At 28.8% G+C, this 18,072-nt stretch overlaps 1 protein-coding gene across 4 annotated transcripts in view; it reads left to right on the top strand.

Annotated features, from left to right (window-relative positions):
* Nucleotides 1-18,072, top strand: part of Dgk (diacyl glycerol kinase 1) — an 87,785-nt gene that overhangs the window by 25,039 nt on the left and 44,674 nt on the right. For 2 of the 4 annotated variants that reach the window (XM_083081118.1, XM_083081119.1), the window contains exons 2-3: nucleotides 14,717-14,845; nucleotides 17,611-17,699. In XM_083081118.1, the coding sequence (XP_082937244.1) occupies nucleotides 14,782-14,845; nucleotides 17,611-17,699 (153 nt within the window). In that variant the 5' untranslated portion in view covers nucleotides 14,717-14,781. Of the gene's footprint in view, nucleotides 1-14,716; nucleotides 14,846-17,610; nucleotides 17,704-18,072 lie in introns of those variants that run through there. The other 2 variants (XM_083081121.1, XM_083081120.1) reach the window with 2 other exon arrangements.

Here is an 18,072-nt window from a genome sequence, read left to right on the forward strand (position 1 = left end):
ATCCTTATGGCAAGAAATCGTTTACTACTTATAAAGCGAGCGCAGTCGGTTACAAAGTAAGAAGTTAATTAAACTTGAGGTTTCAAATTCTTTCGCTTCATCTCATCCCTTCCTTTTTTCGGATAATATTTTCCTGAAGACTGCGTGATTAAGAGATATCGAATACATGCTTTGTTTGCTATCGATAGTTCACAAATGAATGCCTGCTATCGATATCTGCGAAAATCGCGTGCCAAATAGCGAGAGCTACAAATTTCTATTTAAAATTCTCAAAACATTGAAGACAACGAAGTACGCCAAGAAAATAGAGCTAGCGCTTCTGCCTTTCTAGGCAGCACGGCAAGCTAAAGTATCGAAACTCGATATCTCGTGTCGCGGGTTTATGCACTTATCGTCGTCAGTGCTAACGCCGGATGGAGTGTTGAATTTTAAAGCTCCTCGTTTACGTGCGCAAACTTTAATATACTACGACCCGTATTCTTCGCGAAAACTTTAAGTCTTGCTGAAATCTAATGTGGAACGACAGTTTGTGTTGCGACTTGAGGTATGTGTAGCTTAAAGGACTCCTTGCGGTCATCGCATTTTGAAATTTGCATTAATTTCAAATCTGACAAAATTATGAAAGTAAATTTAAAATTATAATATAATGAAAGAGATACGTGCAAAAGTGCATGATAGAATGAATATAATTTAAATTTTCAGCTTTTCATCTTGAAAAACTTGTAATTGTTGGGCATAAAAAGAAGGCAAAATGGAATATATTATATATCGTCCATATTCGCGCTCATAATATTGCATGCACTTTCGCGGAGAAATAATTAGTCGTAATAAAAAAAGTGCATGTCACTTATAACGCAAAATGATCCTAGGCGAGTGCTTAATTTAGGCCAGGAAAAGAATAAAATGCCGAGCACCATCAGGCGCGCTCATTTATCCCTGCTTCTTGACGCCCTACGGGCAATAAAGAGGCGAGATTACTTTTTACCGACAATGACAACGACTACGACGACGACGACGACGAGGACGACGACGACGACGACGATGACGACGATGGCGACGACGATGACGACGACGGCGACGACGATGACGATGATGATGACGCTAACATTGAGGGAAAGATACGTTTTGTAGAATCAAAATTTTTTTCCAGACCCTATCTCTACCATGATCTTGTCACTTGCAGAGATAACGGCTCAAACGTGTTCCGGACGGTTAGTACGTATTGATTCCTTCCTGTGGCACTTTCCACCCTTTCTCCACAACCACAGTCTAACCCTCCACCCTCCCTCTCTCTCTTTCCCTCTTGACACCCTGTCGGCAGAAAAGCGTCCTCCGCCCTCGGATACTCCTCTGCTGCCACTGATGACGTTTCAAGAGAGCACTTTTGATCTTATGCGTCTCGATGCATAATAAGAACTCTACGAATCTCTAAAGCTAATCAGATGTCCTGAAAAGATGAAAAAATAGCGAGCCTTGAATTTCACATAAATATACACATGGAAATACTGGAATTAATTTACGCGTGTAATATGCAAAAATGACTTACCGCTGCAGCGTGTCATTTGCACGCAGTATATTATTTACTTGATTCCGAGTAATTACGTTAAAACGCAACGAAGTAAAATGAAATTTAATGCTAATTTATTTCTAAAGAAACAGCAATTAAATTTTTATCCTTCAATGTATTTTAACAACATTTATTAGTATATTAATAGTTAATAATATTTGTTAGTGTGTTAATAGTTAATAACGTTAATAAAGAGCAGCACAAAGCAAAACGTGTTGTTACTATTGTAAAGTAATATGAAGGATATATATTACGTAAGATATATAGGATAAGTCTTAGAAGAACAATATGGCATAGCATAGAGCAAACTAAAGTAAACACTTCAGCATAGATTAACACAGGGTAGTTTGGAGCAACGCAAGAAAGTACGTAACAGCTTATGATTTCGGAGCAAAATGCGTGAATGGTATATAATATTAGTTAACTTTTAGCATTTAATAATATTGAATGCATTAAATATAAACTGTACGCAAACATCTAAAAGATTTTTACAACGTCCTTTGAATATTTGTAACATTTAAATCAAACCAAGTAAAATTACCAGAATGCTGTTAAAATTATAATTCATAGCAAATTTCAATCAATTATATTTATTTATCGATGATCGTGAATATTATGAAGATAGACATTTTGCAAGTTTGCAATTTTATAAGTTTTTACAATTTTAATTATAATATATAATAAACTAATTATTTGTTTGATATGAAAATAAATTACTGATTTATATATATGTACGCATGATGCAACTATGTGATTCGCGAAATGATATTTCACTCATGATATTTTACTCATGGTTATTGATAATATTCCCACGATTATTGATAATATTTTATTTCTCGTTCCTGAAAATTATTAAGTTAAATGAATTATATAGTTTTCGAGAAACTTCGAGTCATCGCGCATTTACAATAAGTAGATTAATAGGTACTGTGAGAGAGAAACATATTCCTAATCAGAGATTTTCTGGCTACGTGAACAATAAGCGAATCGAGGGAAGAATAGTAATTAAACAATTAACTTAATGGTTTAGATTCATATATAACATAGTTTGTCATTTATATTTTTATCACCAACAAGAATGGCTTGTTAAAAAGTAAATAAATGAAACCAAGTTATAGATGCTTGAGTTTGATATAATAATGTAATTCTTAAATAACAATAATTAATTAGAGCGCGAACAAAAGACCATTAAATTTTTAGATGCATTTCCTAATTATATAACATTTATTAAAGAGGAATGCGAAACTTGCACGTATTCTTCATCATAACAAATCATTTGATTTTGTATATATGATATTATACATAAAATATTGCAGAAAGAGCTCTCTCTCTCTCTCTCTCTCTCTCTCTCTCTCTCTCTCTCTCAAATCACATTTCTAAATATTATCATCCTTAATCCTATTATCATCTCATAAATTACTATTGTATCTATCAATCTATTTATATTTAAAAATAGAATAAATGAATATATTAGAATGTATATATTAGAAATTCATTCGTGTATATGTATATACTTTATTGCATTAACACACTATATTTTATTAATAATTCATTATATTATAAAATTCTGTAATAAAAAAAATTCTGTAACATTCTATAATAAAGAACGAATATTGCATTTTCGGCCAGAATATTAAAAATTGCCCAAACAATCTATGTAACTATCCTATGTAGAGTTATGTATATGTATCTTCCACCAAAATCTTGTGAAATAATAAATACATTTTAATAATCAATATGCAAATTGTTTTGAACTACATAAATTCATCTCAGATATAATAGAGAAGCATAAAAAAATATATAAAGAGAGTAGCTGTTCGCATAACAACCGCCCATATTAAGCTCTAAATTAAGTTAATTAAATTTAGCAACGTTTTAATGAACAGACAATTCATGCAGATATCGAACGTAAAAGAAATGAAATTTTATTTTATTTATAAATAAATAAATAATATTGCAAAAAAGAATTGAATTATTAATATATATGATATGTATGCAAACAATATATATTTATTTTTCTATTTATCATACTTCTCAGATCGTAAACGAAATGATATTATATTAATCGTTATACTTTAGAACGACATCGCGTTCGGAGATCGGATTTTATTTATGGCAACCCAGAAATCGCGAACATTCATTGCGGTTTTTATAGCGCCGAATGAACTTTGCTATTCGTAATTCATTCGTCCTCTCGACGACATCCGGCGGTTGAGCCAAGCCTCTGTTTTTAATTAAATGCCCGTAGCGTCCCCCGACGCATCTTTTTCACTTCTTTTCTCCCTTTTACATACCCGTTTCCTATCCACTCATCGCGAGCTTTTCCGTTTTTTACAAACATCGATCGTCTGGCATTGTCAGTGATGTACATTTAAAAACCAAACGTTTGGTCGAGAACTAAATTTTCTATCTAACTTTGGATACCCAGAAATATCTGATTAATCGACTAAGAAGCTTATCTCCTAAATTGTATTTTAAATTCATATTTCTAAATTAATTCATATTTTAAAAGATGAAAATTATTAACATTGCAAAGTTTTACAATCAGCTTTTTTCAATTGCTCACGATTCTATTACAACACTAATGTTTCTATCAATTTACAATACTGTCAATTACACAAAGATGAACGAGATAATTTGTACAACAAGCAGAAATCAAAGTAAATAACTTTGCGCACATTTATTGATGAACGAATCAGTTTTGAACGTAATGATGTGTAGGGGTGTGAAATTAATGCACCTATATATGTATGTGTGCGTGTGTGTGCATATAGATTAATGAAATATTCGATATGTATCGCTATTTAGATTTCATATCGCTTTGATGTAGCCAATCACCTCTCAATGTATATGATCTACGATATTAAATGCAAAACGATAAATGTACACGCTTCTCGCATTACGTTGCCAATTGCAGAATTTCAGTTTTTTTTTCAAAGAAAATATTTCACATTTCCCAATATGAGGATGCATGTCGAATGCATGTGAACCAGCTTTAATGTTGTAAAGTCTTAAAATCTAATATGCAACGTTTTAATAATATTATAATATTAGAATTCACACGTGTAATGCAAGAGTTTTTCGCCAGAATATTTATTACGTTGACGGATTAAATAAATATTACATGATAATATATATTTTACTTTACATATGGAGCATAAAAAATATTTGATCGTATATTTCATTCGTATATTTCATTCATTACAAATAAAACATAGATCGAAAAAGCAGCGCGGAAGATACATTGGATTTAGCGATTATTTTGCGAAAACCATAAATACGACGCTATGTGACGATGCAGTACGAAGGATTAAGATTTAAAAAAAACTTGATTTTTGCGAGCCATCGTTTTTGCTAGCGGATAAAATGTATCGAGCATTTTGTTACTGCAGAAGAAACTACATATCAAATGTCCATCGATACATTGTGTATTGTAATGGTAGTCACTTGTAACGATACTGAACAAACGCAAGCTTTTGCGTAGTGTAAAGATACTACATTTTGAATCAAAACTATCAGATACGTTCAATTATGCAATAGCATTGCAATTCGCGTTATTATGCGCAAATGGTCTCCTATTGTGATAGAGGATTGACTATATACACGCGCTACGTAGTTACAAACTCATTATTCCGACATGCATGTGCTTCGAATCTTCTAGGCTAAATCTAAATTCAATTTCTTCGTTAAAGATACAACGCTTTTTTTCTTTCGATCCTTTCTATAATTACTTTTCTCTGTAATTACTTTATAATTACTTTCTATAATAACTTTTTCTCTATAATTATTTTTAATTATTCTTATCATAAGAACTGTTTCATTATTGTGTAACTTGTAATTTTACAGACACTTTATTGTGATTTGATCTTGCACAGTAAAAAATTTTGTGTTAAATTTAACATATTTCATATGTCCCAATTTACCCACTCTAATTTTAATGTTAATTTAACAGAAGGCAAATATGTAACACAAATAATATGTGAAAAATTAACACAAAAATGTAACACTTAAACGTTATCTGGAAGTAAAGTTCATGTAAAATTAACATATTTATAGTGTTAAATTTAATAATTTAAAAGAAAATGTTATTCTTACATTTTTAAAAGTAGTTATTTAAAGATTTTGATAAAATTAAAATGTTAAATTTACATAATCCGTGTGTCAAGAATTCTATATTTTAACGTAAAAAAAATGTTAACGTTACATTTTTAAAATGTTAATTGATATATTATTAGTATTATCGTTGCAGTGATACTATATATTACTTGTTGTTAAGAAATAATACTAATATTAAATATTGTCAAGAAATAACACATTTTTCTGTACAAATTATTTTATTCAATATTACAAAGATACATTACATTATGGAGAAAAGTATCAAATTCATTAACTCGTATATCCATTAATTTACAATCTGCAAGACATAGTTCTTATTTAATAAAATAATATTAACCACCACACATGTACTTTATCTTCACTATATAACTTCACTGAAAGAATATTACTCGCTTCACCTCTTACGCTTATAAACACACAATAAAATGGCTTCAGCACATATAAAACATACGGATAGATGCATAAATGCTTGTTGTCGTACTCCTTGCCGCACAGTAATCGTGTCCGCACTTGCGCGTGGCAACCAAAAAAATAAAAGACAGTGATATCTCTTTATGATAAATAACACAAGAGACATGTCGATTTAAGGATGCTTTGTATGTACAATCCCAGCAAAAAGTAGCTGAAAATCAATATTGACGAATATCCACTTTTGGTGTATTTTGAGTATGAGAAATTGTGTGGAATATTACAATTTGATCTTAGCTACAGTGCAGTGTATTTTTTAATATTTATTTATTGCGTTTTTACTGAAATATTCCGAATTTTGTTAATCGAAATGATTAACTTTTGGCAGAGAATTTCGCCTTATGTCAGATATATGGCTAATTTCATTGAATTATATTTAATATCTTTTTAACCAGTTAGTACTTGTATAATATTATTTGACCAAATATTTCCTCTGTATCTAAACTACACTTTTGCAAATTTTAAACAAATTCTGAATATTATTTCCATGTGTTTTTGTCATTTGAATCGACGTGGTTATACGATTCCCATAAGAACACATGTTAATTTGGTACAAATTAAAATTTTTATAACTTGTGAACGCTTTAGTGAATCGATTTAAAAATTGTACTGAAGATTCTAAACATATGTAAGGACATTCTGTACAATTTTCATTAAATTCTCAATATTTTGAAAATAGGTACAAAACATCCTTAATAGATGGAAACTGTTATAGAGAGAAAAGTAACACAACTTATCTGTTCATTTTAACATATAATATATTTCATCAAAAATTCGTGCATTTACATATTAATTGTATTGTTTTGACTCTTAGAAACGGTTAATATTAACTCAACGCAGGAAAGTCAAAATAACGCAATGACAATATGTTACATTAACATAAGAGTATGTTAAAAATTTAACACAAAAATTTTTACAAGAGAAAATTTCAACAGAAATACAAAATTTTTTACCGTGTAGCAATAACGTAACAAAACATATAATTTTATATATATATATATATATATATATATATATATATATATATATTTATTTATTTATTACAAAATGTGAAAATTTTATCAAAATTTTATTTTACTTTGTAGAAAGAAAATTTGTGTTATAAATTAATACAAGAATTTCATCTCTTTTATTAAAACGATATGTGCTTTCCCGTGTTCATGCTTAAAATCGCAAACGATTACATAAATGGTCATGCGATCATACGATTATGCTCCTATATAGTTACGGTTTCATTTTAGTTTCACTTTTAAGTACGTAACAACGATTCAGTAATTGCATCCTCGCTGGTAATAAATGGCGTGCTTAGTAACGCATTTCGAGAAGCGCCGGTTCATCATTCTTTGTAAACATATTCTACTTTGCTCTGTGCTAATGATCATTCGTAATGACGTTTATTACTGTTAATGGAATAATAATTTTACGTGTGAAAAAAAGAAGAGTTACAAATATCATTAAATATATGAATCAATAAACGCATGCATAAAAGGAGGCGATAGCATTTATACTGCTACTCCACACGGTAAAAAACATTTTGTATTTCCGTTGAATTTTTCTCGTGTAAAAATTTTTGTGTTAAATTTTTAACATACTCTTATGTTAATGTAACATATTGTCATTGCGTTATTTTGACTTTCCTGCGTTGAGTTAATATTAACCGTTTCTAAGAGTCAAAACAACACAATTAATATGTAAATGCACGAATTTTTGATGTTAATTAATATGTAAATGCATGAAATTTTGAAATATGTTATATGTTAAAATGAACAGATAAGTTGTGTTACTTTTCTCTCTATAACAGTTTCCATCTGTTAAATCACATGTCTCTTGTGTTATTTATCATAAAGAGATATCACTGTCTTTTATTTTTTTGGTTGCGACGCGCAAGTGCGGACACGATTACTGTGCGGCAAGGAGTGATACGACAACAAGCATTTATGCATCTATCCGTATGTTTTATATGTGCTGAAGCCATTTTATTGTGTGTTTATAAGCGTAAGAGGTGAAGCGAGTAATATTCTTTCAGTGAAGTTATATAGTGAAGATAAAGTACATGTGTGGTGGTTAATATTATTTTATTAAATAAGAACTATGTCTTGCAGATTGTAAATTAATGGATATACGAGTTAATGAATTTGATACTTTCCTGCGTAATGTAATGTACCTTTGTAATTGAATAAAATAACTTGTGCAGAAAAATGTGTTATTTCTTGACAATATTTAATATTTAGTATTATTTCTTAACAATAAGTAATATATAGTATCACTGCAACGATAATACTAATAATATATCAATTAACATTTTAAAAATATAACGTTAACATTTTTTTTACGTTAAAATATAGAATTTTTAACACACGGATTATGTAAATTTAACATTTTAATTTTATCAAAATCTTTAAATAACTACTTTTAAAAATGTAAGAATAACATTTTCTTTTAAATTATTAAATTTAACACTATAAATATGTTAATTTTACATGAACTTTACTTCCAGATAACGTTTAAGTGTTACATTTTTGTGTTAATTTTTTACATATTATTTTTGTTATTTATTTACATATTTGCCTTCTGTTAAATTAACATTAAAATTAGAGTGGATAAATTGGGACATATGAAATATGTTAATTACAAAATTTTTTACTGTGTATAATTAAAAAGTTGCATAAATTGCGCTCTCATTTATCTCATAAATGAGATAAAAAAGTTTATAGCAGGATTATCTATCTAAAAAATTGATTCTGTAAAGATACTTGTGTGTTGTACTCTTTTTCTAACTTGTATATTTTTATCGATTAATTATAGTATAGTTCGTGCTTGCTTGGGTTTAATCAAGGCGTAAAGTTAGGCACGTGCAACTCCTTCATAACAACTCTATTATATGTATATTACACGCACATTGCGTGTAATAAAAAAATATTTTTAAACCAGTTATCTCGTTAGCGAAATAACAACAAAATCTATTAAGGAATTAGTATTGCTGCAGTGCGGGTGATTATACTGATGGAGTATTCTTGGCGCTATCCCTAGAATGCGTTACATGTAACAATAAACGCGCAATGCGACTAATTTTAAGCTTATGCGTGAGAACATTACCATGACCGCGATGTATGTAAGTATATATATGGTATAGATATATACAATGTATAAGGTGTGCCTCAAGGGGTGTCCTAATTATCTTTCTAAGCTAATTGCAATCAACGCATAACTCTTAAGTGCCATATGGAAATCAGTTTCTCGAAAAGGACTGATTTATAAAGAATTTTTCATCAAATGTTTTAATATTTCTTTTCTATTTTTAGCCCCGGATTTTTTGTAATTTTAGCAAGAATGTGCTCAAAAATTCGACATAATAATTTTATGCGATGCACTAATTCTATTATTTAATTCATATTCAAATATAAAAAATTGTAAAAAATTTGTATTTATAATTTAAATAGATATAGTAAAATAACATAATTTTTTCATACACGAATCTACATCATATCACAATCATAATTCTATGCTCGCAAATATTTTATAGCAATATGATATTTATTGTTATTATTTGTATTTTTTATCAAGCTTTCTAAGTCTAAAACTTTTCTTCGCACGAAACAGTTATTACACAGATTATGATTTTGCGCTTCTAATTATGAATATGTAAAGAGAGAGTCTCTGATATAGAGTACAAAATTGTTCTATTAAAAAGAAAGAGAGACAGATAATGAAAGTAAGATAAATTCTGTTAAACTATATCTTTTTCCATTAAATCCTTTACATTTTCGGTAACATTTTTCGGTAACGTACTGCGGCTTTATCGTAAATTAATTATCATCCTATCAGTCTTAACCAACGATGAAAAATTTTTACTTATACATATATTTCGTTGATGCAACTTTTAAACTTTATTTATTATGAAATGATCAGAGAAACGCTGTAGAGTTAAAAAATAAAAAAATGATAACATATATATATATATATATATATATATATATATATATATATATATATATATATATATATATATAAAGAACGTTCTTTCAAGTCTTACGTATTTATGTTTAATTTTATTATCACATTTTTATTCATATTTTTAAAAAAGTTATCTAAAATTTTTAAATATATCTTGCTTAGTGTACAGAATTCAATTATTTTCATTAATATTTCATTAATTTTTTTATTGCAAAGTAATGTAATAAATTTCTAGCAGATTTTTTTCTATCACACGCCAATAGTTTCGACTTGTTTTTTGATATTATTTCTGATATTATTTGTTTTCATTTTTGAAAAATGCTAAAAATTTATTAAATTATTTTATAATAAAAAAAATTAATGAAAATAATTTAATTCTATGCACAAAGCGAGATATATTTAAAAATTTTAGATAACTTTTGTAAAAATATGAATAAAAATGTGATAATAAAATTAAACAAATACGTAAGACTAACGTTCTTAACGTATATAACATTACGCAACTATTTTATATAAAGTATATATGGCTAAATTGAAATTAGTTTATCATCTGTGCGCATCGCTTACTTAATACATTACTTATAAAAAATCGAATTAATATCAACGAGTTCATGCCATGTAATAACACATGCATCTATATAAGCAGCGAAAACGATTGCCTATATCTATACCGTTTCAAGAAATATGTAATATTTATCTCGTTACTGAAAACAAGTTTGTTCGAGAAAAAGCTTAGCGCATTTTCACATTGTACCATAATTTATTGGAAATATTACCCGATATTTTTCTCGAATAAAGATTCACACACACATACACACAAAACACACATAATAGTCTTATTGGTTGTCAAATCCAGAAATTATTTATCTGCAAAAATATTCTATGAGTCCTTTATTCGTATTGTGAACCGTAAATCCAAATATACATAAATTATCATTTATAATTAAAATGAAATATAAAATTGAAAAAGAAATATTTAACTTAGATTATAATTTTTACAAATTTAAAGACATTTTGTAACTATAAATGAGAATTCGTTAATACAGCTATATGCAGAATATAAAATAGAAACATATCTTATTATCAACACTTATTGCTAAACTTTGAATTAATCTACATATAATATATGTGCGTACACACTACACATTGTTCATGTAATACATTGCATACGAGTATATACCGTCGTGCTTGTCTTCGTAGACATACAGTGATTCTATTATGGCTAACTGACGATGGTGTATATTTCATTTCGTTATTGGTGAAGGATAATAAATTTACTTAACTACCTTTCGTCGAGTTCGTGTACTTGGGTTTACGGTTTCACCGGTCGTTGTAAGCGCTATAACGTGAGACACACATACCATTTTGTTATAGACGACTTTCCTGCACCGTACAAGAAACGCAATTCTGGCTAGATTATAAAAGTAAAAGAGATTAAACCGCAGTCGACAACGTGCGAATCCTCTTAAAATTTATGATCCATGAGAATATCGTGGAATTATATTCCTTGTTAAGATGACGAACGATGGATCAAATTATCGGCAAAGAAAATAATTCTCTTATAATTTATCTTTAAACTTCTAAGCGCATATTTTTCCTTTAAGAAAATTGCAACATATAATTAATTTTAAAAAATTATCTTTTATAAGGAATATAAATTTTTGAAGTTTGTATGTTGTGCAAGAGACACACAGGGAATATAATTAGTAACGACATTTGGTACGAAAAATAAAAAAGCGAGAATTTACAAGAAAAATTGTGAAATTAAATTCTTCAGTCACAATGTATTACCGCACTGGTGGATGCAATTTGTCAACTGAAAAAAAACCATGTAAACGGGGGACCGATATAAACACGCGCGACAGCATGCCTTTTCGTTAAAAAAAAAAAGAACAGAAAATTCTGAAAAAAATATTTTTGCGCTGAAAAGCTTTACAATTGCCGCAGGGAGACTCAAAGGATTGTTAGAAATAAATTCTTTCGGATCTTTTTCAACGTTAGATTGCAAACCTTATAAACAAGATCTGCATGTAAAAATAAAAAATATCTTTTCCCAGAAGCGTGTGCATTATTATTTTGTGTGCAATTATTTAATGTGAGAATATGACAGCAATTCAAGATTTATATATTCTGTTGGATACATGAATTATTTATATGAACTGCATGTATTTTTTTTTCTTGAAAATTACTTATAATTAACATAGATCTCTTCTTAAAACTCGTCTACATTTCCAAAACCACTCTATCGGCATGCACTTTTTCGTCGCTGTGATTTTATCTTCGGCAAAAAGTAAAGCGAGAAGCTCTTGGACAAAAAAGCCTTGCAATCGCATCGCTGGGATTTATTCTCCAAGTGGGATAATCCCACTGGACCGCGCTAGACTGCATCTCGGACTGTCCTTCATTCGGATTTGCGTGAGTATATGTACGTGTGTGACTAATTACAACACTGCGCGCCTGTCGCATCGATTGGTGGCATTTTGTTCGCAACCACAGTCGACCTGGGTGCCAGTATATCACAGAAGGCAACGGACCAGTAAAATTTCATTTCATGCTTGTAGGGTGCGAAATGTGTGTGCGCGCGCGAATTCCGCACACACGGAAGAATGGATTATATATGTAATGTGGCGAAATTTTACCGGCGCATTTGCATCTGCGAGAGAGGCGAGGGAGATCGAATCCTTCGCTTTTCACAATAGCAAAGTACTGCATGGAGAAGCGTTCGTCGGAATTAATGCGATCATGCGTTGCGGCGTATTCGTCGAAACTTGTTATCGACAGTATGGATTAAGGATTTCGTGTATACGAAATAACAAGAATTTATTTAATATGTGTTTTTAATTCTTCGTCATATTTTCGAGTTTTTTTAAACCGCTTTACAGGTGGTTTTATTATTTACACCCAGATTGTATCTAAAATATTACGCATCAGTAACAAATATCGATTTAATTCACTTAAAGAAAAATAGATTATTGACACGTTAATTTTTTTATTTACAATAATTTTTTCGGTAAAATTTTACTAATATCCAAAGATGAGAATTAGAAATGTAGCAAAAAAAATTTATTTTCCAAACAAATATTGCAAGAATATATCGCTGCATATATTGCATTTCTTAAACAATCAAAGCTATTTTATAGCGCTAAGTTTTTCTTTGTTTCATAATTCTCTAAAATATTAAAAAAATATGAATAATCACATATCCCGGAATAATAAATAGAATATTTCAAATGTAATTACGTTTTCCAAATAAATCCTACAAAAATAAATTCTGCATATAAATTTTGCAAAAATAAACACACAGATATATTATTTTATTTTATTTCACATAAGAGCAATAAATATAATAAAATTTTGAAAAAGAAAATCTTTATGTAAACAACAGAGTTTTGTACCTATATTAAATAAAATTTTATTTGTAATTAGTATTGATTATTTAAAGAAACACTATGTAACTTATTAAATTTATCGATTTTTATTAAATTATTTTTTATCGAAAACTTAATTTTTGTTATTTTTGCAAATTTTATATTGACTAATTCAAATAATCGTAACAAAATTTTAAAAAATTTAATTATTTTATTTTATATATTTAAAAATATCCCTCTTTCTCTGTCTCTCTGTCTCTCTCTCTCTCTCTCTCTCTCTCTCTCTTTATATCGAATATAACGCGTGTCAGCTTTTTCTCTGCAGATAAATTTTTACGTGCATTGCACAAACGAATTTCATTGGACATTATGAGTTTCACTAGCGGAATATATGTCCACGCGCCGTCACGTTTGTGGGAGAAATATGCTCGATCGAAATACGGATTCCTCTCTTGCGTATAGGTACGTTTACAGCAAGAGAAAAGCGGCCACAGTGACTATAAATCTGTAATTTTAGCACCAGCGATGCGTAACGAATGTATGTGCGAGATCGCAAGAGACTATATTAACATAAACCACTAGCGATAATAAATCAACAACATGATTATTACTGTAGGCTGATTTAACAAATATATAATTTTCCTGACTAAAATTGATTTGTATGACATGACATTTTAAATCTGATCTTTATGAATTGATTAAAAAAAAAAGATATATATGTATATTCACATGTATATATTTTATAGTTTATACTAATTACATGATAATCGCATTTAAATCAGCCATATTGTTGTATAAAATAATAAATAAATTATTTTCTTTTTATGTAAAATTACAAATTCCACGATATACGTATGTGTTTTATAAAAAATGGAATATATTATTAATAGTCTCTTAATACATTAAATGTATAAAAAATATAAATAAAGTATTTTATGACTCAATATTAATGGATTATTATACAATTCGTCATTAAATAATTTCTATATTTCTTTAAATAATAATATTCTTAATAGCCAATATATTTTGAAATTTATAAAGCCATCAATTAGTTGTTATCCTATATGCGATTAATATATAATACTAAAATATTATTTTCCTATATGCAATTATTATCTTGTAAATAGCTTTAATATATGTAATATTTTACATTGTTTTTATGTAAAAATAATGAGATATGAAATCTCTAGACTATCTCTATAATAATCATATTTTATACATAGTAGCGTTTTTTGATTCGCAGTTGACGAATTTCAATATTGTACATCTGGCCGCTCGTCCTAAGGGACACATAAACCAAAAGTAAGGATGGCCTTTCACTGGGATAAGCTCTCGCCAGCAGAATTTCAACAACTCCAGGACTTGGCAGCTTGTAAGTAACAAAAAAAGGAGATAGAGAAGGAAGTGCTGAAACGTGTAGAATAATGCGGATAAATCACGACGAAAAGTATGGTTTCCTTTTTCTCTCTCATTCTCACTTTCTTTCTCGTCTTCTCTTTCATTTGAATTTTTAACAAATCATAAATTCTAAAGCGTGTTGCTAATATAGTTTAACAAACTTTGACTTATCTAATATCGACAAAATTTAATGCGGGCAACTTTATATGTTCTTTTTATTTTTACTTTAGACGTTACTACTAATTTGTGTGAAAAGAAATTGGAGAAGATTATATTTGTAATCAATTATCGATACAATTCTATATTAAATAATAACACATACACACAAGAATAAGAGAAAATTCGAGCGATATAATACGTACATTTTAAAATTTCAACATTCTTTAGTGTTTGCAAATTACTATACTATCTATCATCAACTAAAGTAGAATTTTCATCCAAATTTTATTTTTGTTTCTTTTTAATATATTACTGTGTTATAAGATTTTCATTATTTTTAATATCCATTTTTATTTTTTAGACGATCGCACACATATTGAGAATTCGTCTAATTATTTTTCTTTCAAATTGAATTCAATGTGTACAATAATTTTATAGATCATCGCGCATAAAAATTTACACCTCGAATACAGATGAATTTTTTGTGATGCGTTCTTTAAAAATTTCCTTTTGGTGGAAATAGTAGCGCGCACCATTGAGCGATTATCGTTGAATGAATCAAATTATCGCGATAGACAACGAAGTTATTTGAATGATGAAAGACGGATAATGATATTATCCGCTATCGTCAAAGTGCAAACTAATACGCGAGGAAATACGTTACAATAAAAGGATTCTGGCACTTTGCTAGAACGTTTTGGAACGTAATTACATATTCGTTCCTAAATGGGAAAATTTAATGAATGTGATAATAATGAAAAATAATGATCGGTTTTTTAGAGTGAGTAAATCTCCTTTTGCATTTGATTGCCTTAAGTTACATCCAGGTTTAGTATACCCTCATAGTGAATATTCTCAAATTTCATTGTTACCAAAAAAGCGTTATCTTTAATTATAGATAGCACTTGGCTCAATTAAATATGACTAAAATAAATTGACAGTTTGTATTTCGTTTAATTGCCCAGAATAAAAGCTAACTATTAGCAACTTGTTGAATCATTAAAAATAGTTCGAGATTTTTTACAGAATACAAATACTGGCAAGTTGGAAATAAATATCGAACAATAATTTATATTTTTTTCTCGTCATTTCTCCTTTTATTATAAAACGTTATTATTTATCTTGGAAACGCATATTTTATCTTGGAAAAATGTAAGAACAATTTATAAAACAATTTAAATTAAATTAATTAAAAATATAAAAATTATATGCAATTCGTAACTTGCGATAGTTTTCTAGAAATCTCGCGGATATCTCTACGAATATTTCTTTAGATAGAAATTATTGCGAGAAATCTCGAGAAATTCTTCGCAGATAACAAAATAAAGAATTAAAACAAACATGTGTTTGATATTATTTGTTATATAATCTGATATAAGCTGATGTAATAGAGTCGAACGTTGAAATTCATATCATTCCATTGACTACCGTGTATTTCCGTGCGATTTACTCGACGACAGCAAACATCTCGGATTTTCCGCGTATAACCCCTCGATCGCGAGCTTGACGATGTATAGGTGTCCCGTCGTCTAGTATTTTACAACCGGCTGATGGAGATACGAGGCTATAGTAACAGCCAACACATTTCTCGAGAAGGAGTAACACGTGCGACGTTCACGCAAGAAAGCTCTAATTCATCGTACGAGCGTTGCACTTTGTTTCACGAAATAAATTGCCGTCATTCGTCGACAAATTTACTGGTATTACTGTAATGCGGCTATTATTTAGATAATCTTTTATTTGAAATACGCACAATAAAAGAATGCCGGAAAAAATTCGTGCTCGTACTTGCGAAAAAGAATTTAGATTATAAAATGATGAATTAAAATAAAATAATTAATTAAGATAAAATTCTGTGAGGAATTCACGGAAATATGAAAGTAACATCGCGAAGATAATCTATTAAAAAGCAATTGAAGTAAAAAACGCCACACGCACACGTAAGTACGTAAGAGAATTTTTAAGCACTTGTATATAAATAAAACCATAGAATAATAGAAGTTTAAAAAGTAAAAAATTTAATTAAATAACATAAATTAATTATATTAACCATTATACTTAATCTTTGTAATTAAAATAATAATTTTTCACTCACCGATCGATGCGCAACAGCGAAGTTGACTATGTAAACTTGACTATGTAAACATTGATCTGTAACATACAAATATAGATCCAAATTATAGCAATGCCCAAAATAAATATTTAAAAAAATTGTAATTATATGCATCGAATTTTACATTACATGCGTATAATAATAAATTTTTAATAGAATATTTATATAAATTTACAAATCTAAAGAAAAGCGTTGTGGATGTTTTTCACTTTTTACGATAATGTGCAATATACAGCAAATCTTTCCATCTAAAAAAGTCTTTTATTTTAATTTTTTAACTTACTCTTATATTTCATATTATTATTAAATAATATTTTTGTCGATCAATATAAAAAATATGCTATTATTTAGATTGATTTAAATTTTGATCACTTCTTTGATGTCTAACAATTGTCGTTTTCTTCCAATATCATAGTATAAGGTTCAATTAAATGCAACGAATTATCGAATCGTTAATTATTTTTCAGATTCCACGCGGAAACTTCAGGATGTTTTAACTGAATTTTGCGGGAGTAATACGACGCCGAGTGGTGTGCCAAAATATCATCCAGACGGAGTGAGTGTGTGTCATAAAGATTAATATTATTTATTTTAGTCTTAATTGAGATTATATATATATATATATATATATATATATATATATATATATATATATTTCAAATTAGAGAATTTTTTACAAAAGAGAATATTATTCTTCTGCAGAAAAAGATATCATTTTAAAGATTTATAAGCGAAGGAAAAAAGATCCAATGTGTACGTATCGCGAAAAGGATGAAAATATTTTAAGATGTGATACCGTAATTCTTTTTTAATTAATGCAGCCGCGGCATTTTATTAAGTAAATGTTTTCATATAAAATATACATTTAATTCCGTAGAAATTTCCGCCAGTTTTCTGTGTAAATCGATAGTTGTAAAAGAACTCATCGT

Source organism: Camponotus vicinus, unplaced genomic scaffold, assembly GCF_025532165.1.
Source record: "Camponotus vicinus isolate PSW18456_S1 unplaced genomic scaffold, iyCamVici1.0 SCAF_11, whole genome shotgun sequence".
Taxonomy (NCBI): Eukaryota; Metazoa; Arthropoda; class Insecta; order Hymenoptera; family Formicidae; genus Camponotus; species Camponotus vicinus.